The 27,464-nt window shown below is 33.4% G+C and overlaps 1 protein-coding gene across 5 annotated transcripts; it reads left to right on the top strand.

The window, feature by feature from the left end:
• Window positions 1-1,430: 1,430 nt before the first annotated feature.
• LOC126775062 (heterogeneous nuclear ribonucleoprotein K) lies at window positions 1,431-26,836 on the top strand. 5 transcript variants are annotated; one of them, XM_050496790.1, is made up of 12 exons: window positions 1,431-1,579; window positions 12,194-12,234; window positions 14,670-14,764; window positions 15,292-15,348; window positions 16,445-16,488; window positions 16,885-16,960; window positions 17,178-17,291; window positions 22,670-22,798; window positions 23,781-24,206; window positions 24,367-24,536; window positions 25,199-25,264; window positions 25,789-26,836. In XM_050496790.1, the coding sequence occupies exons 3-11, from the start codon at window positions 14,675-14,677 to the stop codon at window positions 25,248-25,250; spliced, it is 1,158 nt and encodes a 385-aa protein (XP_050352747.1). In that variant the 5' UTR covers window positions 1,431-1,579; window positions 12,194-12,234; window positions 14,670-14,674; the 3' UTR covers window positions 25,251-25,264; window positions 25,789-26,836. The 5 variants fall into 5 exon arrangements, with proteins under 5 accessions (XP_050352747.1, XP_050352749.1, XP_050352750.1 ...); XM_050496791.1 differs by lacking the exon at window positions 1,431-1,579 and adding an exon at window positions 11,965-12,110; XM_050496792.1 differs by lacking the exon at window positions 12,194-12,234.
• The last annotated feature ends 628 nt before the right edge of the window (window positions 26,837-27,464 follow it).

The following is a 27,464-nucleotide window of genomic DNA, read 5'->3' as shown; positions in this document are numbered from 1 at the left end:
CCGACGGACATTCGTCCTTTCGTCATATGTGAACAACTTATACTAATATATACCCCAGAATTAACTAAGTTTAAAAAATATCTTAAAAAATGTTTCTTAATACATAATGTTTTGTTTTTTTTGCTTAAAGGTTTTATTTTTAAGTTTTATTATTACTCGTTATTTTAATTTTAATTTTTGTAGCTATTTTTATATATTTTTTAACTCACATTTGCACAATTTAGTCTTAGTTTAACAACTGTTTACCTTTTTTAGTTCCTATGTTTTATTGAGTACCACTATGTAACATTTAGTTTATATATATTTTTTTATTTCTGTTTAGTCATTATTTATGTGCTTGCTGTGGTCTCCTTTAATTGAAGGAGCACACGTAATTTAAAATATTATTCGACGAGGTAATGTACTCGTTAGTGTATATCCTTTGTTGGTGATCCTTAATAAATAAATAAATAAACTTACTATTACATTAGTCTGCTAGCTTATTTTGCGAGAACTTGATGCACCGCATAACTTCGTCTTATATTTAAAAAATATATCACATTACAATAGTAAAACGAGCACTGCTCAGATTTCAAAACGAAAGTTAGCAGTTGATTGTAATCTTTAGTGCGGCAGCCTGATCAAAAGTCTACTTGTTATGGGCCCTGGATCTTAACAAGTTAGTTAACGCTTTTGTGACAACAATTGGATATTTTCAGTAGCTTTTCGAGAGGCTTTATCATCTTATTTGAAAAATAGCATAACATCACTGGAGACTTGACCAGTGGAATAATGGAATTTAAGTAGCTTGTTTTACATTCTCTAATCTCTCTGCATTAACAACGTTTTTGTAATTCCGTTATCACTTGTAGTTGTGTTGCTTAAAACTGTATAAAAGCCACAAAATCTTACTTAAGTAAACGACTGAGAGCTATTGGGAATAATGACACGTTAAAATATTAAGCTGGTCATCGGCACTGAATGTTACTAGTGCAAGATCGGGATCTTAAAAAGTTTCACTGTCCTTAATACTATACTTATTTTTATTTTATTTTGTCTCTTCACTTTGCAAGTGTATACTTTCGATAACCGATTTCGATTTCGATTTTTCTCAATCACAGCCTGGATGCTATAGCTCATTAGAATTCGATGAATAAGTTGTATTATATAATTGGGAAAACATACTTAGGTATATTTGAATACACAATATATATGTAGGTAGTTGAAATATTATAGAATTCGATTAGTAAGTTGTATTATATAATCAGGAATTGACCATGAACGATGGATGTGGAATATTTCTTTTTTTTATTTATTTAATAAAAAAAATCACACGTTTTAATTATTTTTTGTGAGTGACACACGCATTGAGAAAATAAAATACATGTAGTTAATTTTGACATTAATTTTATATTTATATAACCGGCAACATTAATTAAAACTACCAAACATCTTTTCAGCTCATGCTGATATTGCCGCCATTTTTATTGTTTTCTTGTATCCTGATTTTTATTTACGAAACAAAGCGAATTGATTATAAGCAGTTATAGAATAAAATATTTTACATATTTTATATTTGGAGCAAAATTAATTTATTTGGGTAAGTGACGTAATTTTTTAATATTTTTGTATCATAAATTGTTACCACTCACGTCACATTACAATATTGATTATTTTGCCACCGGCGATAGTATTTGTGCATAAATATTTTTACTGAATAACTACTTGTTCATTTTCATTTGGTTTAAATTGTATAGGTACTGTTTTTGACTTGCTTTAGAAGCATCAAAACACACAACACCACAAGGTTGTCAAAACCTTTTGGTTTTAATCGTTTTATATCGGTTTTTCTTTAATATGAGGCTTAAAACAATGATAACTTATTTATTAATGATACTATTTATATAATGGTTACAAAAATATAAAATAATAACACTAGTGATTTGTAGTTTATCATTTATTACCTATGTATAAAACATTTAACAACGCGAACGCTTAAGGAAAATGTAAGTTTACGCTAGCTCATACGTAGTAATTGATAATATGTAATATATTTGTACACAACTTAGTTTAATCAACAACTAATGATATAAAAGTAAAATTATTATTCAAATGATATTTCATTACTAAAAGCAATAGCTATAACTGTAAAGCCTTATGTGATCAAAATTATAAATTTACAAATAAACTCATCAACATGGATTAGTTGCCCACTAGTCAAAGAAGACATTTAATTTTAAAAATTAATTAGCCGATTAATAGTCTAATATAGCATTGAAAACCTATTCCACCAAAAATAAAACTAATAAGGTTTTTGATAGACTGGGTCGACCCAAAAAGAAAAATATAGTAAGTATAGGAATATAACCTTGATCTAAAAATTTTTAAGGCCTTCATAGATAGATATTTCATATGTAAATATACAAGTATTATACTAGAAACACATTTTACCCTTCTTAGTTCCTTACCAGATTTTTATGTTTAATCCTTAACGAGTCACACACTATTCCAGATATTATTTTAAATTGGAACATGCTTTCTTTGCCTAAAGTAATAATAATAATTATTATTATTACTATAGAAATATTAATATAAATAAGCTTAGAATTTTTATTACTTTTTGACTAGTTCAAAAACATTCAAAAACGCTAAATTTTCAGATTACTTTCATCTAATGGGTTTTTATAAAAACTGCCTGTCTCAACAATTCTCTTATAATATTTTGCACACAGTATAATTTGTATATCTGCAAACATTTTGGAAATACGTAGTTTTAGTTTTTCAATAAATCCATTCAGATAGAATGGAAAAAAAAGAAGATATATCGTGCAGATATATGTATGAATTATATAATTAGCAGGTAATTGTTTTTGCATATTGATCAGATTGAATTATTAACTCCAGTTGATATTAATTTGAAATGCATGTTTATTGTCCCAACTAAAGGTAGTGGACAACATCAGAGCACCTTTATACCATACCCTACAAATACAGAAATATATTACGATACTAGATAATTAGATGTATAATGAATTCAATCTATTTTGCTGAATAATTTGTGCAATTTACTAATTTATGATGCAGTGGTTTTCCTCTAAAATGTTTATTAAATGCTATAAATATAATTGTTTAATTTGTCTCAAAATAAAAAAATAAATCAAATTAAAATTATATTTTATAATCCTTTATTTATTATAAATATAAATGTAATACTGAAAACAGTATTTCAATAAAATTTGAATTTATTTATGTTATATATTTATATTAATCTACATTATATTGATGCAATGATATTATGGTTGTTTTGGTTAATAGGAAAACTAGCAATTATTTTAAACAATTTAAGAAATATTTATTTATTTTATCAATTTATTGTACTTAAAACTTTTTATGAAAAATTTATGATTAAAGTTTTATAATTTTGGTATTATGCCAACAAGTATTTTAGTTTTAGTACGAAAATGTAACAATAAATTTGTTAGTTTTGACAGAAGTCTCCGACTTCATAGTTAAAAACTTAAATCTTCCCAATTAACTCACACTGTGAAGCCAAAGTCAATAATGTGCAGAAATAATAATGGTTTCATTTCGTTTATAGACATTTTTGTGGATTAAAACATGGCTTAGATTTGCTTATCAACTTTGATTTATCAATTTAACAAATAAAAATATAAAACATGCCATGCCAAAGTGAATTCATTTTATTTTATGTGCAAATATTCTTATTTTTATTATTATTATAGACGAAAGAATTTTGTTTCTTTTAATAAAGATTTCGCAGTTTTCAAATATAAGTATTTAATAAATAATCTTTATCACATAACATTAATTTGTCAATGCGTTATTAATATCCTTTGTTACTAAAATTGTTTTACTACTATGTAATCCATCACAAAGTCAAACATCTGTGAAATCTTTGGCGGAATCTGTCTGATTAAGCGTCAAAAATGGCGCGATAGGAAGATAGCTCTTTAACTGAAATGGAAACTTCGTTAAATCTGGAATATTCGTTTTCTATATTTTCACAAATTTTGGCGACTTCAAAGTCTCAATTTGTAATAACTCATCATCATATTCAGCCCATCGTGTCAGTAAAATAACGCGTATTATAGTTTGCGTGCATACATTCTACTTGTAAATGCTTTTATGGTACCTGCCATTTCATGTGTACTTACATGCAATACGGAATATATGGTCATTATAGTCATGTGGGCTGTTGGAGAAAAATGGGGATGTAATTGTCACCTCATCCCTTTCAAAGGGGGTGGGTGGGGCTAAGGGTGTTGTCGATAGCCGATATCAGAAGTAGAATAATAATTATCGGTGGTGGCAGTGTGGTGGTGGGCCGAGGGCCATCGGTCACTTTCCCGCAGTTCGACCGTCAACAAACGGTCGCTCAGCAACCACTCATGACAAATGCATGAGAGCGGTATGAACGACGCCAGAGCCACTTAAATATACAAGGACGGACGAGGAAATTACTGGAGAAGCAAATAAATACATACAAGATGTCTCATGCGCCGTTAGCGTGTGGCACGCCCACAAGCATTTCCAATTACCCTCACGGAACGTCTGCTGCGTTTCATGCTGTTATTTTACCACCTCGCCACCACCATCTTCATAAGTCATGAAGGGTAGCCTGATGTACATCAGAATTGAATGTTCAATTCTACATTATTTTTGTTCGTAGCTTGCACGCTACTCTTAATAATTCTTACGTAAATAGCTTACTTGCATTTTTAACGAGTAGGTTCGAGTTAGATCTTTAATTCTAGACTTACATAATCAAACTTATGGTATGGTTGTCACCTGAAATTAGGATGTCATATTTTGATTATATATTTTATCCTCAAAAAATAAATATATATATCTATTAAATGTAATATCGAAGACTTATTTTAATGTGACAAAACGCCAATACTATGAACGATCATACTAAAAATATGAAGGGGAAAGTTTTGTTTGTCTTATTCGCGTTTGTGGAAAAACTACTGATGCGACTGATAACATCGTCGCTTATAGTTTTAAGTTGGAAATAGCTCGTATACGTTATAAGTTCAACGTTGTATAGCTGAGATGTATACGTAATTATAACGATCCTATTTATCTTATAAAAAATTGTTATGCTCTGGCACATTTGAGATTTAAAAAAAAAATGCATATATAATATTTATAATTACGCAGAATTTTCAAGAATTCTTCGTTCTCCGAACTTTTTTCATTCGGGCCAGACGTTTTGAAAGTATTGAAAATTTAATGCCTATTTCCATATCGTATATTATTACATAATATATTCAAAATACGATTAGTTTTGTTTTCGTATTGTAGAATTGTCTACGAGGCTTGCTACTTACGTATCAGAAGGCTTCGAATAACGGAGAGTAGTGTATGAAGTAATGTATGAAGATGACCGCAACTATTTCATTAAACATTAAACGTAAATTAGACAATTCACCTATCCGTAGGCAAAACGAATCGCTTCAGTATGTAAGTATATAGTAACCGGTATTTAATGCATTAGCACTAGGATAGGTCAAGAAGCGACCTAAAATTTTTGGTAAAAATATACAAATTTTTGGCATAAATATATGTGGTAGGTACCACCCACTCATCAGATATTCTATCACAAAACAGCAGTACTTGATATTGTTGTGTTCCGATTTGAAGGGTGAGTTAGCCAGTGTATTTACAGGCACAAGGGACATAAAATCTTAGTTCCCAAGGTTGGTGGCGCATTGGCTATGTAAACGATGGTTGACATTTCTTACAATGCCAATGTCTAAGGACGTTGGTGACCACTTACCATCAGGTGGCCCATATGCTCGTCCGCTTTCCTACTCTATAAAACAAAAAAAAAATTCTAAATATTTTTATTTGTCGAATGATTTAAAACAAGTTAGGTAAGAATGTAACTTACCTAGCGATAGGGTGTCGGGCGGCGCAAAGAAGTTATGATCGATATGAGCATCAAATATTTAGATACGTGGCGCCGACCCTGGAGGAAACGGAATAGATAACTGTATTTTGAAAGGCCGCTAGGGAGCAATTTTCTTATGTTACTATACTAATTAAACTTTTAATCGTATTAATTTTTGATACAAATTGTCATTGTTTTGAAAAAATAAATATGATACATTTAAGGATAATTTGATTGATAGGAAATTGATAACTTTAAATATATTTATGATTATTTTTGAATTAAAATATATAGACGAGAAGTTTTTTTTTTTGATACATTAATATATTTTTCGTCAGTTAACCACCTCATTGCTTCTACAATACACAGATGAGTAATGTATCAAAGATTAACCGGAACGTCTTGTAAGTAAGCCTGTAATGCTTTTATGGCTCGTTGGGCATTATCCTATCCTAGAGCGGATCCGACGGGCACGGGTGAGTCTTCGAGCGTGAAATAAGCGCGATTGCTTTGTGTCAAGTGGCAATCACGTCTGGATGGATCATACTGCCATTTTCACTTGTCTAATACTTATGTATTAAGTTTAGATACAAGTAATTTATAAAATGTATGTATACGTATCCTATCTTAAGCTTTTGAAGTTATTCTTCTTAAGACGCCTTGAGAATAAAATTTTACTTTGAAATAACACCAAATAAAGACATTACATAGTTAGTTGCGAAAGAGAGCTAAATGTATATACTTATCCATATATTCACTCGTCAACTGATAGTTAGGTATGGAAAAAATCGGAAGTTAATTACTCTATAGTTAACTGTTAAATTCGTACTACTAATAAGTGTGACTTTTAAGACGCGTACACGCATCTTTTTTTTGTATTAGAATGAAGACTAGAGTTGTTCGATATACAGCCAAGACATGAGGTTCTTAAAATACGATGTGTTTAAGTTGTCACAAATAATTATGTAAATGTTTCTTGGTACTTTACAATTTGTAATGACGTGTGTTGGCAAACATATAATTGTGGAGTATTCAACGTTTTCTTTTATAGTTTTGTTTGCTTCTGACCATTAGGTCGATTTCCTAATAAGTAATGACTTGGCGTTTGTTCGCCTCAAAGGAACTAAGTAATATTTGATATTGTTGTTGTCGCAAACTTGGAAAAATTAACTTTATATTGTCTTATACAAGATTGCCGGAGAACAAACTTGAGTCGGATCGCTCTTTAACTTTCTTTATTTTTATAATAATCTTTGAGGCTGACAAATAAATTTGACTCATTTCAAAAATCCACATATTCTTTCATATATTGATAAAAACATACGTTAAAATTATTAGGCGCTACAAACTTACAAACATTTTAGATCCATAGAAGTAAGCTTTGACCTATTTACGCATATGATAGAATTTATCAATTTGAGACTATTTTTACTTTTAATCGGTTATCGTAATTATCATATTGATACGAAGACCAGAAAAAAACATGCAGGCAACAAAAGGATACATGCAACGCATCACGTGAGAGGCTACATTTTAATGATGAACTTTAAATATTAATGATAGCTTATAAGCTGTACATACATGCTATTAAAGGGAATTAATTTCTAATAGGTAACAATATTATAGATCTAAATACTCTTAAGTCGTGGGCAATGCGCATAATGTGCTTTACATTTAGGAAAAAAAAATACTATAGAAACCTATAGTTCAACTGTAAAAGTAACATTTCCTCCCCTAGATAATCATTTAAACGGTTTGACATCTGTCGATTCTCTTTGTAACAGTCGCGTGTTCGTAACATTCACTTGTCTCGGGTCGGGTGGCGTGTTCTCATGGGCCGCTGAATATTTTAGCAGCTCGCTAGGAACAAATTACAGGCTATACCGAATACCCCGTCTACGACAATTACTTATAACTTTATGTCTAGAAAGAAAGTCTTAGATATAATTAGGTCACCACTGCATAATTAGCCTACCACTTGCGATGTTCCCACATTTTTGATATGATATACTGCGTTGTTACAAACCAGATGTTTCAATCTCACATAGTTTAATAGATTTATTAATAAATAGTTTTAAATTACAGTATCGCTGCGGTATATGTATGTATACATTTTTAATGAAGCGTTCGATAGCGCTTTGTTAGAAATGTATGCCTAAAGCAATATTTTGCATCATCTTCGTAAGTTTAATAATTTAATTATTTTTAGAACAAATTATATGCATTTTTTATAAAACCCTGTAGTCGTGAACGGCCGATATATTATACTTCAATATGTCATTTAAAATAATCTTATTATATTTGTATATGTTTCTCACAGAAATACATGGAATTAATGATTGCTGAATCTCGTCTAAATTGACTTATTATACTACTTGTACAAATTTGCATCATTCCAGAATAGAATCGAATCGTCAAACGTTACCACGTTCAACAATATGAATTTGTAAAAGTGTATTTGAATAAAAATATTTCCTTTTTATTTGGACACGCATGAACTCATTTTATCCTTTGGATAACATAAAAAGCCAATGCAAAATTTGTAATTAAGTATATGTTTACTTGGATATAATTAAAACAAAAACTCTTACCAATTCATTAGATAGTACACGAATATTTGCAGTAATGTGTATAAAAAAAATATTATTTGTCGTTGATTATATAAGAGCCGTGATGGCCCAGTGGTTAGAGCGCGTGGATCTTAACCGATGATCGTGGGTTCGAACCCGGGCAAGCACCACTGAATTTGTGTGTGCTTAATTTTTGTTAATAAAAATTTATCTCGTGCTTGAAACCTGCATGTGTCAAATTTCACAGAAATTCTGCCACATGTGTATTCCACCAACCCGCATTGGAGCAGCGTGGTGGAAAAAGCTCCAAACCTTCTCCGCAAAAAAAAAGGAGAAGAGGTCCTAGCCCAGCAGTGGGACATTCACAGGCTGTTACTGTCACTGTTGATTATTTTATTAGCTTTGCTGATGGACTAGGTCTATGATGAAGATATTAGTGTATCTTATTTTTTTTTATAATAAAATATATTTCTAAAGTGATAATATGATTGTACGTATTTTATTCATGTCATTTTGCCCATATCATAGTACTTATGATAATATAAAACGAACGAAAGAATTTCATTCGAGAAGCTTCCAAGCATAAATTCATATCAATACCTATATATCTTTGATATAACTTTTCGAAGTTTGAATTTTTGTTGACGTCTAGTTGCCATGGCAACGATTGTCTTCCACAGACTCGGCGGTCGACTATTAGCTATTGACAAATAGGTAGTTTACCTACTATTCATATTGGTCACTGCATGTAGGTACTAATGTTGTTGGCCAAACATGACATGCGTGTTCGACGTGTTTGATCGTTACGATTATTTCGTTTCTATATTGATTAATCTTATAATCGTCTATGGAAAGTAATTTTCTATAGTGTCACTGATTTTATAGATAGCCTATTTGTTTAATGGAAATGTTCATTTTTTTTTTTATCATAAACAAAACAGTCACATCTCGAGTACAAATATTAGAGTATTGTTTAGAAATTGTAGGTAAACAAGAATAGGGATTATAAAATATAAGAATAGGTATAAACATAATTCTGGCATAAAAAATTATATCCCTTCATACTTACATAGTTAAAAGATTTACGGCTATAATCGATTTTGTTTAATTTCAGTAAATTATTATGATACAAATACATACTTCTAAAACCTAAATATTGATTTATCTTTATAATATTGTAGTAATTAGTTGTTCAGTCAATTTGTTAAGTGATGTCAATAGTGGTTATTGTTTCGTTAACGACTTTGTTGCATGTAACTTAGGTTTCTACTTTATACTTCCATGTATTACTTTAGTCGAAAATTAAATGAGTCCTTACTAAGTCCATACATACAATGTAATCTACGTATGACAGCCACATTTGTTATTGTTACACACCTATCATAATTTTTTGATCATTTGCATTAATTTTTCCTCTTTTCACAATCAACTGATGTGACCATTGGCTTAATGTATTAAAAATAAAATTAAAGTCTCCAGAAATAGCAAAACTTTTTGATACAACAACATGAGTTAAGTATTTTTCATCTATTGGTTAATTGAAAAATTCGCTAAACTAAAGTATCTGCGATTTGACTTCGCGCGCATCTAAACTACGTAAAGCTTTTTCTTTAACTATCCAATATTCAAAATTGGAATTGGAAAAGGTTCTTTGTCGTACTTACTAATTAAAAGGGCTCTAATTAAGCTAGACACGTAGCAGAACAGCCTCTTAGGTGATCTGATATTAAACTTGAAAGTCTTGTAAGAAAGGCATCGCACAATAATTGTAGCGAAAATTAAAAACGAAATGTCGTCACCAAATCAAAATGAAATTCCTGCGAGGTTTAGAGTTTGAAAGCGACAACATCAGCAAAAAAAGTTACTAAATTAGAACAGTTGATGCCAGTTACAGACACATTGATCTTGGTTCAGAATATAAAGAGTAGACAATTAATAATATTATTGCTTATTTATTCTTAAAAATATTTTATATTATAATTGAAATAAGGTTCTTTATAAAGATAACCTGCCTTTAAAGTTTTAAGTCTTGAAAACGCCTTATTACAAAAAAGATCGCGAAGGCAACAAAAGGAGAAAAAGGACACAAATATCGCTTTTGCGATTTTTTTTTCCTGAGAGAAGGATAAAATCATAAAATAATTATCAAAAACATTTACTACATGTAGCAAGATTGGGCGCGGCAAGGTTTTAAGATTTCATTTTTTTTTAAATTTATGGTTTGGTTAGGCCATTTCATTTGCAGCAACATATATTCCAGAGACTAAATTTAATTCATATATTTAATTAAGCGCGTATTTAATGCTGAACTTGTAGCGCTACAAGTTACGAAAATATCTAAAACTTATTTATAAGCGATAAATATCTGACATTTGTTAATAGTCGATTATAATGTAATGGTAGTCAGTATTCGAAATGTTAATAAAAATTCTTTAAAATTCAAGACGGTACAAAGTTACCAGAAACTATGGTCGCTGTACTCTATTATCATAACACCGTATGAACTACTTGCGATGTTAAACCTGTATATAAATTTAAAAAGTTATGTTTATATTTTATACACTGAACCTCTAGTTTTCAGCGTACTTTTAAGATGTTTCTTAAATGTCCAAATGAGAAAACTCGTAAGGTTTTTTCGTGCGCGAGTTAATAAGTGAGTCCCGACTCCTGAGCGTTTTAACAACGCTCGCGGTAACTTTGTATGTAACATCAAGCTAGTTCTTGGCACGGACTTCAAAGAGCATATTAAGCCATATCACAAGATTCACAAGTAGTGGAAGTTATGAACATATTATACGGGAAGAAAGTTTGATACGCCATACATTCTCTGTATAATATCGAGTTTGTATTAATTTTCACCTCAGACTAGATCAGTGACTGCATATGCAAAATGATTATGTAATCAAAATGTCTTATTAATTATAAAAAGGTTTATTGATTGTTTCTTTATACTGAATTAAATTTCTTGAAATATATTTAATAATATATTATACGTATGACAACAAAAAACAAACATTAAAGCTAAAAAAGAAATGGTTTGCTGAACGATTTATTTATGATAATGATTTCCAAAAAAATCGATAATTTCTTTAATTTCAATCTGAGTCAATACTTTTTCTAGAAAATACATATGTCGTGTTGTTTAGTTCTCCAGTCCAATCAAATCCAGATTTATATTATAATATTTGGGGAAGATTAAATTGAAGACAAAAAAACTACGTGGAATGCTTACATATAATTTTATTGACTAATACTGAGTGACCTACTTAACAGTCGACTAGTAAAGTTTAACCGAAAATTGAATTTTTACAAGCGTTTTAACTATTCATATAGAGTATTGAATAATTCGCGGTGTACGTTATCACAGGCGGTATGTAGGTTGGCTTAAGGCATAGCATAGTGTCTTGCGGTGTGACTTGTTAAGTCTTCGTTTCCGGGGCACAATAAGAGGCAGGGGTGTTGTCGACTGGGCACTGCGCATGTGCAGCGACGGCGCCCCGGAGTCTAGCAGGCCGGTACTAACGCCCGTGCTGAGCCCGAAAGGTGCCAGTCGAGTCGCGCTCTCCACAAGAAACAGACGCCTAAGCGAAATAGCCGGGACCAATATGCCACCACACGCGTTCCCTTATCACATATATTATCATGTAGGTGCCTTTTTATAGGCTAAAGTGAATAAAAAACAATTCCAACTCGAAATTAGTCTTTAATAGAATTTCTATTGTTCTAGGTACTAATCACCTTGTCCTAAACGCCCTGGTTGAATAATAGGTGAGTATTTTACCCGCTCTTTTTAGATCACACTTTTTTAATTACACATTAGAGTAGACAATACACGCGTGTTGTTTGTTAGCTAGAACGGGACCATTATTTATTTCGACCATTGTTATCAGCAATCCTTTGTATCTATAATACGTTTTCTCTGTTTTTTGAGGTTCTTTTAAAAATGAGAAATTGTGTGATTTTATTTGAGACATTAAATGCTTGCCATCTGTTCATTCGTTTCGCAGTGACGTCGTGTCTAAGTAGGTAAACGTTGGTAGTAAGACAGCTGTTAGTGACATTTGGAGCGGTTATTTTTTTATTTATTTTTTGCTTAAGGTCCATAGGTAGGTCTTTGTGAGGCGAGCACCTGCTTTACAAGGCAGGGCAAAGTCGATTCTACCATTCAACTACCCACTCTTATCACTATATTAATCATAATAATCAATAATTCGTTTTCCGATCGCATTTATATGTACATACATTTTTAATGAAAATCTGATATGTAGAACTTTTATAATCGCTCTTTTGAAATTGTTAGTATTGAATTTAATATTTTTTTTTTTCGCGTTTACTTATTTCCGTTCGTTTATAGCGAATTAGAGAATAATATACACCCATAATTTATAACATTTTCAGTAATGAATACTATTCCTTGGATAATAATTGTGTATTATGAAATACAGGAAACGCAATTTTGTATGTTATAAGGAACCTTTGTGATGCGCGCGAATGTCGTAGCCCGTAGTGGGCGTACCGCCCGTGTCAATGACCCTACTCACCTGCTGCTCAGAAGCGCGAATTAGCATATTTAGGCTGATCTTGCACGTTGCAATAATAACATTGACAGTAAACCAATTTGTTTTGTTAAATTATTTGTATCATTTACTTTACTCATCTTTTTATTTTTGCTTGACATAAATACTTAATAAATTCCTTATTAAAAGTAAAAATGCATTAATCTCGATATATTTATGAAATTACATTAAAACAGTTTTAAAAAGTGTTTGGCTTTTATAGAATAGAAACAATAAGCTTAAAACTTTTTTTAGTAACACGAGTAGAATATTCGGCAGAAACACTTCAACGAAGACGTAGCGTTAGATTAGAGACTGTCTTTTGTTATAATAAGATTGGGGATAACTTTTTGTTCGCAACCCTAACTCAATAGGCTATTTGTGTGAGAAGTCGGAACCTACTCAGCACGTGCGACCTTTCAACTCGTAGTTTGATATCTATATTTTATTTGTCACGAAGGATATTTCAATTTTTCAAGGACACGTACCAATTTTCATTTTTTTTTCTGTTATAGAATTGGTTTAAATTAATTATCTGCTGTCTATATTTCGTCGGTTTTCTAGCTTATTATATTCTTTTTTGTACACTAACTCGATTTCAAAGCAACAATAGTTGGGAAGGAATCCCATATATAACCCCGTTGTACCGCCTCCCAACTATGGTTATTGAACCAATTCCGGCACGCTAAGCTTTTTTTTTTATTTATGAAGAATACAAACATGCAATGAAAATACTGACTAAAGAATCGTATTTACTGTTATATGTATTTAGTTATATATTATATAACTTAATTTAGTCCTACTGTTGGGTCAAAGCCTACTGTCCTCTTAAAGAGAAGATTATTATTGTTGGTCTTAATTATAAAAAATATAAAAAAGTGTCGGTACTGAAATATAATGAAAATCATTCTTTGTAAATTGATTTCAATGACTGATAAATCAAATAAACATAGTGTGTTTATATTAAGGGGGTGTCCCCGTAGTTCTATTAATTCAAAATTTTATTAATGTACTATAAATGTTCGCTATCATTAAGCGTCGAAAATTAAACACAATAGCGATATTTCAATAGCAATAACAACCTAGTCTTGAATATAATTTTAGAATTGGAAATTAATTCGTAGCTTTCAATTAACTGTTGTACCTACAAAAAGTGAAGTAAGTACTCAAGTTGATAAGATCAGCCCACTGGCTGTCACCGAAACGCCGTCTGATTGTTTGTTAGTTTGTAATAAAACGTCGGCGGGTAGCGGGATCGATACCGCGCGGCATACCGGCGCCAGCCTGCATCAAATAATGATTGATTTTTCTATTATAAATTGTTTACAATGAACTAAAGCCAACAAAGAAATTGTTGTACTGTAGCAATTTTAACATTTACCTATTTCATTATTAAATGAAGAGAAATAACTAAACGGAATAAGTCATATGTTAATTTTTTGCTTTTGTTTCTAAGAATCTAACCAAAATTTTAGTGTAGCAAGTTATAATATATGATATAGATTATCTCTAAAGATAGATAGATAGTGGTAATTTGCAGTTTGAATAGGAATACAATATTTAGAAAATGGACAAGATCTTGTACATACGACATATGTTTATAAATTTATGACTCGAGATTAAAAATATCATTATTTTTTAATTTAGATACAATGAAACGAGACGCCTACGGCGACGATGGTCCTATGCAGAAGCGCCAGCGGCAAACCGACGATGAAGTCACCTTCCTTATACCGAGCAAGGTAAGATTATATTAAGAGAACTTACCAGCAATACACAGCAAACGTTGTTTAGCGTGTGATTAGTTATACAGTGTTAGGTCTTCTTCTTTCGAATGTCAAATCCAAATCCAAATGACAGAAGAGCGAAATCTCAGTGCTTAACGAAACGGCTGCTAAGCAAAGCTTATAAGTTAGTTAGCCGTTAGTTTCTAAACGAATAAATTTATTGTATAATAATCATGTATTGTTTTTAATTACTGGATTTATTTTGATCTGAATTTTTAAGACTTTCTTGTCGTCATTTTCATCACACAAGGGAGAATGAGAGAGAATTACTTACTTTAGAATTAGAACTTAGGTTCTAGGAATTTTATTACGTTTCCTGTTAAGAATTCCAAATCTTTTAAAGTTCAAATTTTAATAATTTTTACCTTTAGGTTAATTAAGACCTTTAGGTTGCGATCTTATAAATCAACAAGACAGTCTAAGTATCAAGTCATGACATATTATAGCTTAGAATTGAATAAATTAGTGGTGTCAATTAACAGGTGGCCGGCTCAATTATCGGGAAAGGGGGTTCGAATATATCCAAGCTAAGGAATGAGGTCAGTATTAAATTTTTTTATTCAACTATTGGCCGACGTATAATCTGATAATTTATATATTTTATTACTGCAATATTTATTATATAAAATTTTGAAAGAATATTTCTTCTCAAAATTATCCCTATGTATTATACAGATTAGCTTCACTCATTAAGTAGTATCGTAAGACATCGTCATAAAATGTTTTTAATTTTTAAACAATACATTAAGCTACATTACAGATATTTGTAAGTATGATGTTACATTAGAAGTTGTACAAAATGAATTGTAACGTCGCTATTCTTTCAAACATATTTGTATAAAGAAAGAATTTATATAAAGTAACATATTTTTTCATGTTTAGCAATTAAATAATGGTAAAGTATTTATGACATTAAATAATACAGGTCTGAAAATAAATCGTTTCGGCTTATTTGACTTTTGTACAAATTGTAATGAAATGCGATTAGAATGTATACATTTATCGTTATCCAAAATGCTAACGTTAATAGATTAACATTTTCTCACTACAGGTACGACCGTATTTAAAAGAACCGCTTTTTGTTGGGTAACGCGATAACCGCACCCATATCTTTTGCCTTGGGCTTTTTGAACGATCTTTGGGTTTGTTGTATTTGAAGCAGCGTATGCTTCGGTGGTCGAAGGACCACCGGGTGACGCGTGCGGCAGTCCGTAGGCTAGACAATAACCCCCCGGCAGCCAGTTACAGGTTCTTACTGCCCCCGAGACGCCTCTGTGTCAGTAGCGCGACGCACCGCGCGCCTCCACACCTCCACCGTTTACCATTTTCAATTATAATACTTGTACCTCGATACTATGCTCTATTTCCATGTAAAACTATTAAAAATACGACGCTTCGTCTTCACCTTATTCCCTCTCGGCTTTTGATGTAGAGTATCGAGTTATAGGTACGTTTGTAATAAAAGGATATATAGTCTATTATTTTTACTTGGGATGTGGATTTGTTGAAAATGGTATGTGTCACGGTGTCGGTCCCCGGAGTGCGAGGCGCGTGGTGCGCCGCTACAGCGACTCTTGGTTGCCGGTCCCGCCCCGCCGGACGTCGCTGCCCCGCACCCGCCGCCCCGCCACGCAGTACAAAGCCTCTATAACAGTCCCAGATTGCCCAGGCCCCGAACGGTAAACTATATCGCCAAACTACTCTCAAACCTTACAGCCCGACGCCTCATACTGTACGTCAACAGTCAGGAGAACACGTAGGCCGCTTCATCCCGACAGATCCCATCACGACCGTGGACGCTGCACGTCTAACTTTACCCACGACTCCTCCCGTTTTCTAGACCTCGGTGTCGCTTCCTCTCGCCGCTAAGTTGTCTTAGACCACGGTTTTCTCCCAATGATCCCGACACAAGTCACTTTTGTATTATTGTGTAAGGCTATCACGCTTTGTATGATATCAGACCGACATGAGTCCTCCCTGACCGTTGATTTTTTTCACCGTTTTTAAGTATTGTGATGTGATTTCTATTCGCGACTCCGGTTTTGATGTTGCGTAACCGATGCTTTATTTTTCAGAGTTCTGTCCATAACGGCGTCGGATATCGATACGATTATGGAAATTGTAAAAGACATACTTCCAAATTTGGCTGATGTGAGTATCTGTCAAAACATTTCGTTACCTTATTCTTTAAAAAAAAATGGAAATTAATGTTTGTAAAATAAAAATAGCCATATACCGTAAAGTATTTTTTTTGGAATACATTTGATACACGCGTGTTTTACTTTCAGTACATACATGTTTGAGTCGATTATATTTGTCGACATTATTCTATAGAAAACATTAATATTAAAAGTACGATATTTGTTAGGGTGTTCCGAAGGGTGGCACCAGCGAAGACTTGGACGTCCGCCTACTGATACATCAAAGCCGAGCCGGTTGTGTCATCGGCAAGGCTGGAGCCAAGATCAAAGAACTGCGGGAGGTAAGTATCCTTGAACGTGCAAAAAGAGAAATTTGATAGACAGATTTTCGGTTCCTTTTTCCTTAAAAAAATACATAAACAAAGTAATTGGCAATTTTTCATGAACTGAAACGGCTATGTCATACTTTATATACTTGATAAATCCGTATTTTACGGTACCAGTTGAAATAAACCACCCAGATGTCGCCATGCGGTATGTACAGAATCGAAGCACCATTATGAAATCTCAATAACATTTCAATTATTTATGGAAAATAAAATAAAATATGAAAGCATAAAAGTAACAGGCCGTATGTATGTAGATGCTGCTCGGCTCTCGAGGTGATACATAGGTCTCTTCTTCTAACGGGAGCTTGGACTTATTTCACCATGCTGTCCACCGAGTGCTGGTGACACATGTAGGCTTACTCGCAATGTTTTTCTTTATCTCCGACCAAAATATGGATTATAAACACAAAGTATGCATATAAAAACGCAGAGGTGCCTTGAATTCAACTCGCAATTGTCGGTTAAAATGCTTAACGTGTTCTATCCGCTAAGCCACTACGGTTCTTCATCGATAACTTAATAAAAAGATGTCTTATAATATTAAATGAGCAATTCTTGTATATTAAATTATATATTTTGTGTATCTCGGATACTGCTTTAACGATTTTGCCCGAATTTTGTATTTTGATAAGGTTTAGCTTTTTAAGTTTGTCAATATAGCGAAGCTCGGTTGCCCAGGTACTATGTAAGTTTGAAATTTGAAAGGATTACAAAACTTAAGGGCTATAACATAACTCAATTAGTCATCAACATTAGCCTTTCAACTCGTATTGTTTCAACAAGTAGAGGTAGGATCGTCACGCGTTCCTCAGTCGGTATGAACGTACGCGTTCTTGCACGATATAATTAAAGGCACGCAACAGCTGCTAGTGACTTGATTCTCATCTGTCGAGGCGCGAGCAATAATGAAGAGATTTTTTCTTTCGCCGATGTTTCGGCGTCCGCGGATGAAGGGCAGATGTGAAAGCAGCTGCCGCCCGTATCCCGTCTTATCTCAATCCGACGGATGTTTTAGACAATTTACCTAGTTTTTTATTCGACTTTGTTGGCCTGAGTCGATTTCGTCTTGACGTAGAGAGTTGTTCAACTTATCGCATCTGCTAAGTATAATTTATATTTAATAATTCTAGCTATCTGGCGACTAATATACCAATTGAATTATAAATTTAAAAATAATATTTAACGTTAACTAACACTGGAACATTTGACGCGATTTATATATTAAATACAAAATATTATGAGTAGTAGTGGGTCTTACGAAATATCGTTAAAAAATACATTAGAGTAATAGCCAATAACCTGATAACTTCACAAGCGATCAATTTATCGGACATCCGAAGCCTATGTGCGCGGTCTCGACCTGATAAAGTTTAAAAGCCTTCGCAATTTGTCATCGTGTATAGAAACGTCACACACTATATAAAAGCGTTCACGCGAACGGACATCGCATCACAACGATCAATTACAAAGAGCTAACTACGGTAGAAGTTTTAGAACATCCGATGCGGTTGCAACTTCGCAATATCGTGTCCTCGTATTGTGTTCCATGACTTGGACTAAGTGACTTGAACTTTGTCTTTTCATATTGTTTGTCATTTTCGACTAAAAACAAAATGAATTTAATTTTATATTCCAAACGAAACTGTATATATTGCATATTATTAATGAGAATTAAATTTTTCAACTTCAAATCTCACATAAAATATTCATAAATTTTATTTCTGTGTTTCACTATACACGTTTTTGGCTGGAAAGTTAATCGATTCTCTTACCTTACGCGAAGTTACCGTCAATCAGCTGTTCCCTATAAAAATCCGTTTTATGCTCCCATAACCTTGTTTATCACGTTATGCTCGATATGATTTTCTTCGAGGCTTCCTTTATTACGAATATGAAGTTTTTGTGGCATTTCTCGAAAGATTGAGTGTCGAATTTACCTAAGGTATTTTTTGTTGCTGATCAGCTGTTCCTAAACTTATTCTTCGTTCATAATTCTGTAGCGAATGCCTTGGCAGTCAATGGACTCTACCTGTGAGAACAAAACGATTAATACATAGATTTCTAGCAAACGGATACCCATTATGTGTATCCACTGTGTGTTTTATATCAATAGATTACATTTTGATATATTATATACTACTTTGTTGCGAAGTAGAATAAGATAGTTTTTATGTGCCGGGTCGATTTTAAACAGCATGCATCTGCTTGTTTGGGTCTTAAAGAACGAATGACACTCTAGTAACTTGCGATACTTTATAAAATAGTTGCAAGTTTGAGCTTAATTGGACACTGAAACAAAAATAAAGGACATATAATCAAATCGTTTTGAACAATGAATAGATTATAGACTATATATGTTGTCGGTTTTATGTTTAAATACTTTGAAATTGCATTATTATGTTTTTATAGTCTGCAAATTTGTTACTTCGATGAAACGGACAGGACTTCATCAACCTTTGATATTGACGTCACGTGCCATATGGCAAACTAATACGTTAGCGCAGTTAACCCATATAAGTGCGTGTGACTCTTTAATGTTGCAAATTATAAAACACGTCATCTCGCCGATTTCATGTTTTTTATGGAGTGTTTATAATTTTAAACCAATGTATAAATTCGTTGAGCTTAGAATAGTATTCAGGCCAAATGGTGAGTTGTTTAAAGTTACAATGGCCGTCTGAGTCGAGCTCACTTCGGAGTCGTAGCATCGGTCTGAGCGGCGCGTGCGCGGGCGGCAGCTGCGGCGGCAGGTGCTCGCGCAGCCGCGCCGGAAGGCCGCACAAAAACGCGCCTCGCACCTGGGCACCTCGCACACTACCTACCTACTTGCACAATGCTCCGTCCTGACCTCGCTAAATAGAAATTTCGAACACATGCTCTGCGAGCCACGACCCGACGACTATTTTTTACACGGGAGCAGGTACCCGGCGCGTATATGTTTCCTCTCGACTGTTGCACCCTCGTTTGCCAGCGACTTTAAACGCCCTACGGAATAATTTTAAAGAAAAATTTAACTGTTGAACTGATATATTTGATATAATTTATTGGCTGAATTGAATTGTTTCGACTTAGATTCTGAAGTTTTAGCCAGGCTTAAGCGGTTTTGGAGCGCTCGCTGGCCGCTAGGTGTTACTGTCGAAGGGTGGCTGAACACGTGTCGGTGGGGTTTCATCCGTCGGAAGCGCGGCGCCGCGCTAGAGTTACCGGCGCACGTGACGCGCGGAAGGTTTTTGTTTACCGCCTCCATATCCTCCATATTTGATTCATATAAAACGAGAGGAGCGGATATGTGGAGCACTTATTGTACCTTTGCGTTGCTTTTCATTTACAGCTCACGTAACTGCTTAAATGATTAATTAAATTAAATGCTAACATTAAATATACACCCTTATAGTGCGTATAACGAAATATTTTTTCTCTAAACAATTGTACTGCAGTAAGCGTAGACGAATTGTTTCGAATAATCATGTTACAATATGTGGGTATATGTAAATGGACATTCATATAATAAAGGAAAGCGATCGATGTCCGATGTCGAAGTTACGTAAACTACATTTAGGCGCATTACAATTGTAATAAAATTCCCGCGGGTGGTGTAGGTGTAATTTGAACCGGTCACATATGTCGCCTGGCGTAATTACAGGCGATGTCGCGGTGACAACGGCAATTAGGCGCGCGGGCACGCGAGCCCGCTTCCGTTTCCGATCGAACCGTCGCGCTACGGCTTCACTATCATCAAAAACTACCCTATTTATCGACCATTTGAATAAAATAGTTTTTACGTTCTCAACAGATCTAATATTTATTAGGTTAAAGAATTTTTTTTATAATCCTGTTGCTTGTTTCAAGAACGTAAAAGTAACGTTAAAGTTCATTTTAAGCTTTCGGCTCGCAATCGAATGGAAAAAATAGGGAAATGTTCGAATTATTTTAAGCTTTGGTGAGTCGTATCGTAATTATAAAGTAAATATTATCTTTATTTCTGACCGATGATTAAAATAATATATAATTGATATTCGAATGATTGATCCTAACTCAGTTGTCACTAAAGTTTATGACTAATGGCTTATGACAAATGTACGAGTGGTTATACTGCCAGCGCGTTAGTTTTGATTCGTAGGCGTGGCGCGTGCGGGCGCGGGGGTGGCGCAGCCCTACAAGTGCAGCCCGCGGCAGGGGAGGGGGTCAGGTGTTGCACGCTATCGCCATTCGTCGCCGCTAAGACTCATTCCCATCGCGCCCTTCCTCGGGGATGGTCGTCGGGCACCGAACTTCGCTAACGCATAGCGATACTTTGATCGCTCTCTTTAACCTTGCTTTGTCCGATCGGTTACGCGAGTGTTAAAAACATGAGTGATTCGTGTGTTGTATTTTTTTTTAATAAAGAAAAGCTTCTACGTTTAAATATGAGGTCAGTTGTGTAATATTGCTAAAATTTCGGTACAGTTTTCAACCTTTGTGGTTCTTGGTTTCTTTTTTATTTTAAAAAAATATTATTTTTTTCAAAAGTTAAATGATGTCAACGCGACAATTAATTGCGTAACTTTTTTTGCGGTAGTGCCGTGAACGGTGTCAGTGTCCGACGTGTCGGTGTTGTTTGTGCGTGTCGAAGCAGCGCGGCCGGGCCACGTGCGGTCGATTTCGCCGCGCAGGCGCGTTTGACCGATTTAAACGTCACCCGATAGCCGAGTATACAAAAGCCTCGTATTGGGAAATTAACAATTATCTATGCATTATTAGAAGACAATCTAAACGTTGCATGTGCAACTTTAAATCGAGACGTAAATTCCAACATATCAACGATTCCCTCGTGAAATGGGGATATTCAATTTCATAAGGATTTCGTCGAAGTCAATCGAATTTGACAACTTTGAGTATGTAAATATGTATAAGTAATGAGAGTTTGAATGAGTACTTTACAAAATTTACATTCATTTTCTTAATCCTAAAATGTATATATATTTTATTAAATTATCAAATTATTTGAAAAGTTGATCGACTATGATAAGGGTTTTCGGATCTTATACGACAAAAGGCTAAACGAATAAAGCTCTCATCTTTTGTATTGTTGGACATAAAAAAATAATTCTTTACATACATCTGTCTGGTTTCGCATTTTGCAATAACAATATTCTCATATTAATAATAAAATCTGAAATTCGCGAGGTTCTAAACTTTTAAAAACGAAACGCTGAAATATTATAGCGATATATTTAGTGATTATATTTACTCGTCTACAATCGTGAAATTGACTACTAGTGCGGTAATTAAAACTGTTATCTCAACGATATGTAACTTAAATAAAATGAATTTGTTATGAAATTATGTAGAAAACTGGCGCCCGGTTGAAGATATTTTCGAACCCCGCGCCGCAGAGTTCGGAGCGAGTCGTGCAGCTTGTAGGCAAGCCGGATGCCGTCGCAGCTGGAGTGAGGGAGGTGTTGCATCTCATACGGCAGGTGAGTTAATACAAAGAAAGTGTATTATTATTTTATTTCTTTATTATTTTATCCACGAAGGTGACGGATGAAAGACGAATGCAGCTGAGACGAAAATGTTGAGATGTGGATGTGTGGAGTGACGTCAACGGGAAGAATACGTAATGAGTTCGTAAGAGGATACTCGAAGTCTCTCGTAACAGAAAAGCTAAACGGTTGTCATGCTATAGACATATTGCAGCGGTATGAATCTATGATTTTTTTTATTTTTTTTTTTATTTAAACTGTCAAATGTCTCATTTAATATCTTTTGGTATATCGTTCTATATTAAAATATTTTGATTAAGTTTAGTAGTTAACGTGACTGCAGGAGGATTACAATTTATTTGCCTGTTCTGTTTTTATATATAACAAGTGTGTGTGTTAACAATGAATGTATGGATCTCTTTATTTAATGCAAGAGGAATATCGAAATATGTGTGATGGGTGGCGTGGGTAAGGAAGGACTGCCTAATGGTAATTTTATGTATAGAGTTAGTGGTGAATGGAAGAGAATTTTTTTTTTTTTGTATAGCACTCCAATTCCCGAAGAATTCATGGGCACGGACTTCGAAAATTTGAACGAAATTACGAAAAAAGAAAACAATTATACAGTAGTTAAAAGTATAGGGCGATAGTTATATTAAAATAGGCTTTATATAAGCCGTCGATTATCTTAAACGGTTTAGAAGCGCTCGGCTTTATACTTTACGACAGGTGTGCGTCGCAGCTGCTTATAATATGCTTTGCAATTGAAAACTTATCCTCATAGGAATTTTAAATGTTAAACGAGTTCTAAGATATAAATAACTAAGAATTGTATGCAAGATGTTCTTTAGTAACTACTTTACATTGTTAAGATTTCATACGTAGATACGATATGCACGTATAGTATGAATATAAAAATAATTCGTTTAGCCTATTTAGTTGGAGTGAAATAAAAAACGAGTCAATATTGTTTCAGGTTCCGATTAAAGGCGGCATTCAGAATTACGATCCGCACAACTACGACGACTTCTACGCCGACGAATATGGCGGCTTCGGCAGCGGACAAGGACCGCGGGGTGCTGGGCCTCGCGGAGGACCACCGCGCGGGCCTCCCCGTGGGCCCCCGCCTATGGGACCCGGTGGCAGGCCGCCTCCGCCCCGGGGAGGTCCCCCTATGGGTCGCAATGGTCCTCCTCCGCCGAGAGCCTTCAACGACTTCGCGGGTCCCGGACCTCGCGGTAACTTCAATGGTCCGCCTCGAGGAAACTTTGGGGGAGGTGGCGGTGGGGGCGGGAGCTTCGGAAACAATTTTGGAGGCAACCGCTCGTCGTCCGGTGGCAACTTTAATGGAAACGGTGGTAACCAGCAAGAGACTACCACTCAAGTGACTATTCCGAAGGACGTAAGTTACACAAATTATAAAAAAATTCTTGAAATAATCTATAGTTTCTCAGAAGTCGGCAATTATTAAAAATCAAACTTTTTATCATCCTTACAAAATATATTTTTATTTAAAAATATATTTGCGAAACCGTCCTCATTAATTACCGCTCGCCGCACAGCTGGCGGGCGCCATCATCGGCAAGGCGGGCTCGCGCATCCGCAAGATCCGCGCGGAGAGCGGCGCCGCCATCGAGATCGCCGAGCCGCTGGCCGGCGCCGCCGACCGCGTCATCACCATCACCGGCACGCAGCAGCGCATCCAGAAGGCGCAGTACCTGCTGCAGCAGAGGTGAGGCGCTCCTCCGCCCACGGCGCGGAAGAATTACCTTGTATTCAAGTAGTGTTCTTATTTTAATTTCGTTAAGCAAATTTACTTCATTTAATTTTAAATTTACACTTACACAGGACGCCCTTCGATTCAATAATATCGTTACCCGATTTCATTACACTTTTTTATATTTTATATACCTAAAACATTTTTTTTTATAAGAAAGACCATAAATTAATTTAAAAAATATATGTTTTTTTGTTACTAACTGCAAATCATTAGTTGCCAGTAGCATATGTGCCATATACATATATCTATTGATGCATGCATATACGATTTTTGTCGCTACAATTTGCTTTGTTTCTGCAAGAAATGGTTCGATTCCCACTCGGACCTATTATAGATAAAACATGATTATTTTAGCGATTCCTCAATACAATTCATTCGAGTAAGACAAACATTTTCTTACGTTAAAAAACATCATTACTTACTATTACTTTAAAATATATTATAATACAAAAGTAAATTATAAAAAGCAGATTTTATTATTGCATTATACTAAAACAAAATTTACGTTTATTAAACAAATGAAACAAATTAATAGATAAGTAATAAAACTTTGCTTGAAAAACATCGTTTGAAATAATTTAAATATTTACTAACACAGCATTGTTTTGAAATAGAATGTTTGAAGAGTTCCCAGAATTGGCACCAAACAAAAATATGCATAAGTAAAAAAACACACGAAGGTAACATATGTATATGATTTATAGTAGTTTGGTTATTCTTAGTTTACGTTACAATTTGGGTTTTTTCATTCATTCTTATTTTTTATTTTATATCTATAAACCATTCTTGTGACTCGACTTTTAAAGTAATTGAAGACACTCGTCATATATTATACAGCAGTAGTTATATAGAATGTAATATGTTGATAATTAATTATTATATTGTAAAATAATTTCTATCTAACATTTTGTTGTGGATAACATTTTAGGTATGAACTCATCAACTAACGGGATTGGCCGACGACCGTGCGTTGTATGGAAGACTAGTGATTTTGTTGTTTGATTATATATATAACAAAAAATCACTAATCTGCCTACAAAGCTCTGGTAATCACTTCGGACGAAGATCACGCAACTGTCTCGTGACATTTTCTTTTTTGTGCTCTGTGTACTCATTTGTGCTAACAACTGTTTTGTCGTGTATGTAATTACTTACATGTCACTTAACTAACAAATATTTATTATATTTTTTATTACTATTACAGTGTACACGAGAGCAACCCGAATCTCGGACGTGGGAATTTTTGATTTTAAGCAATTTATGATATAGGATTTAAGATAATTTAAGTCACCTCAAATCATTCATATGGAATAGGACACTGCTGTGTATCTGAGGCTCACGTTTGTAAATGAACTTTTTACTAATATCAAATAAATAATGTTTATAGAATAAAATATTAAGAAGTAATAAAAAATAACAGCGTACAATGAAAACGTTACATTTTTCTAATTTCATTATAGTAAACTTGATTTTTTATTACGTGGTCAACTCTCGAATTACAATGATTCTTATTATATGTATACAATTTGAAATATTCGTATTTAACCTAACAATGATCTTGTTTTAGATCTAAAATCAATCAGCCTAAATTTGATCATTTCAAAGAAACTGATTAAATTAGTTATCTTGTCTTTAGATTTTACTAAAGATTTCACCTTAATATAATGAAAGAACGTCCTTTATGAAATATCTCACTCTTAGAACATCCTTTTACAAGATAATCCACTAAATATTCAGAGTACCGTTTTCAAAATATATAATGAAATTGTTGCGTTCCGCCGGATTCGCTTTTAACGAATATTTATATACAATGTTCAAAGTAACTTCGAAATTAATATAAGGTAGATGGAAACTCCAGTAGTAATATTTCCTTTGATTATAATCACATCAAATTATGAATGGGCTGGTTGCAATCGATAGAAACATCGACATAATCCATATATAATAATATTCTTAGTTATTTCTATTTTGAAATACAGTTTTGTTTTTACTCATTTGCTGTTTGATAAAAAAATAATACGTTTCGGTGAGTATTTAAAAAAAGTAATCTACCCCACACATAAAACTTACCGGCTATTTACGGGTTTTTAATTTAACCAGAAAATTTTAAAATCGTAAGAAAATGCATTTATCATTAATAATTATATAGTTATTTAACATATATTGTGTTTAATGGCAATGATTTAATTTTCTGATGATTTGTTACATCGATCTATTGTTAAGTGAATAGCAAATAAAAAAGGTTTATTTTGTGAAAATATTGTTTTATTTATTTTACAATTGACTTGTATTGTGTATACTGTTATGTGGTCGTTAGTACTTATATTAATTTAAAAAAAAAAAAAACAAGTTAATTATTTAACCATAATTGTTCGTCTTATTAAGAGAAAAAAAAATATTGGATATTCTTAAAAAAGTAATGATCTAAAAATAGTTTGTATTCAGTCATTATTTACTATGAAATAATAATAAATTTGTTGAATTTAGCAACTATTTAAAATATCTGTAAGGTTTTATTAAAGCATCCTTATAACAATCATCAAATTTGAGAACCCTTTCCTGTCTGATGTCAATTAAAATACACATATACACATAATACACATACTTCAATAGGAGCTTTGGTCAAAAACCAAACAATATGGCCATTTAAAGCCTCGGTGAAATAATATGCTTTAAGCAATTAAATTTACGAGTGCTGTTGTAAAAGTGAGAAAGAGAATTATAATTATTTTAATTAATATGTCAATACTACATTAGATACATGAAATTAGGAGTAATATGAAAAACTCTTCATAAGTTTTATGTTTTCAAATACTCGGGAATTATGTAATTACATTATTATATTAAAGTTATGACATTGAAATCATAATTTGAATATTT

This window comes from Nymphalis io, chromosome 17 (assembly GCF_905147045.1).
Source record: "Nymphalis io chromosome 17, ilAglIoxx1.1, whole genome shotgun sequence".
Classification (NCBI taxonomy): Eukaryota; Metazoa; Arthropoda; class Insecta; order Lepidoptera; family Nymphalidae; genus Nymphalis; species Nymphalis io.
This window is presented reverse-complemented; position numbering and strand designations above follow the sequence as displayed.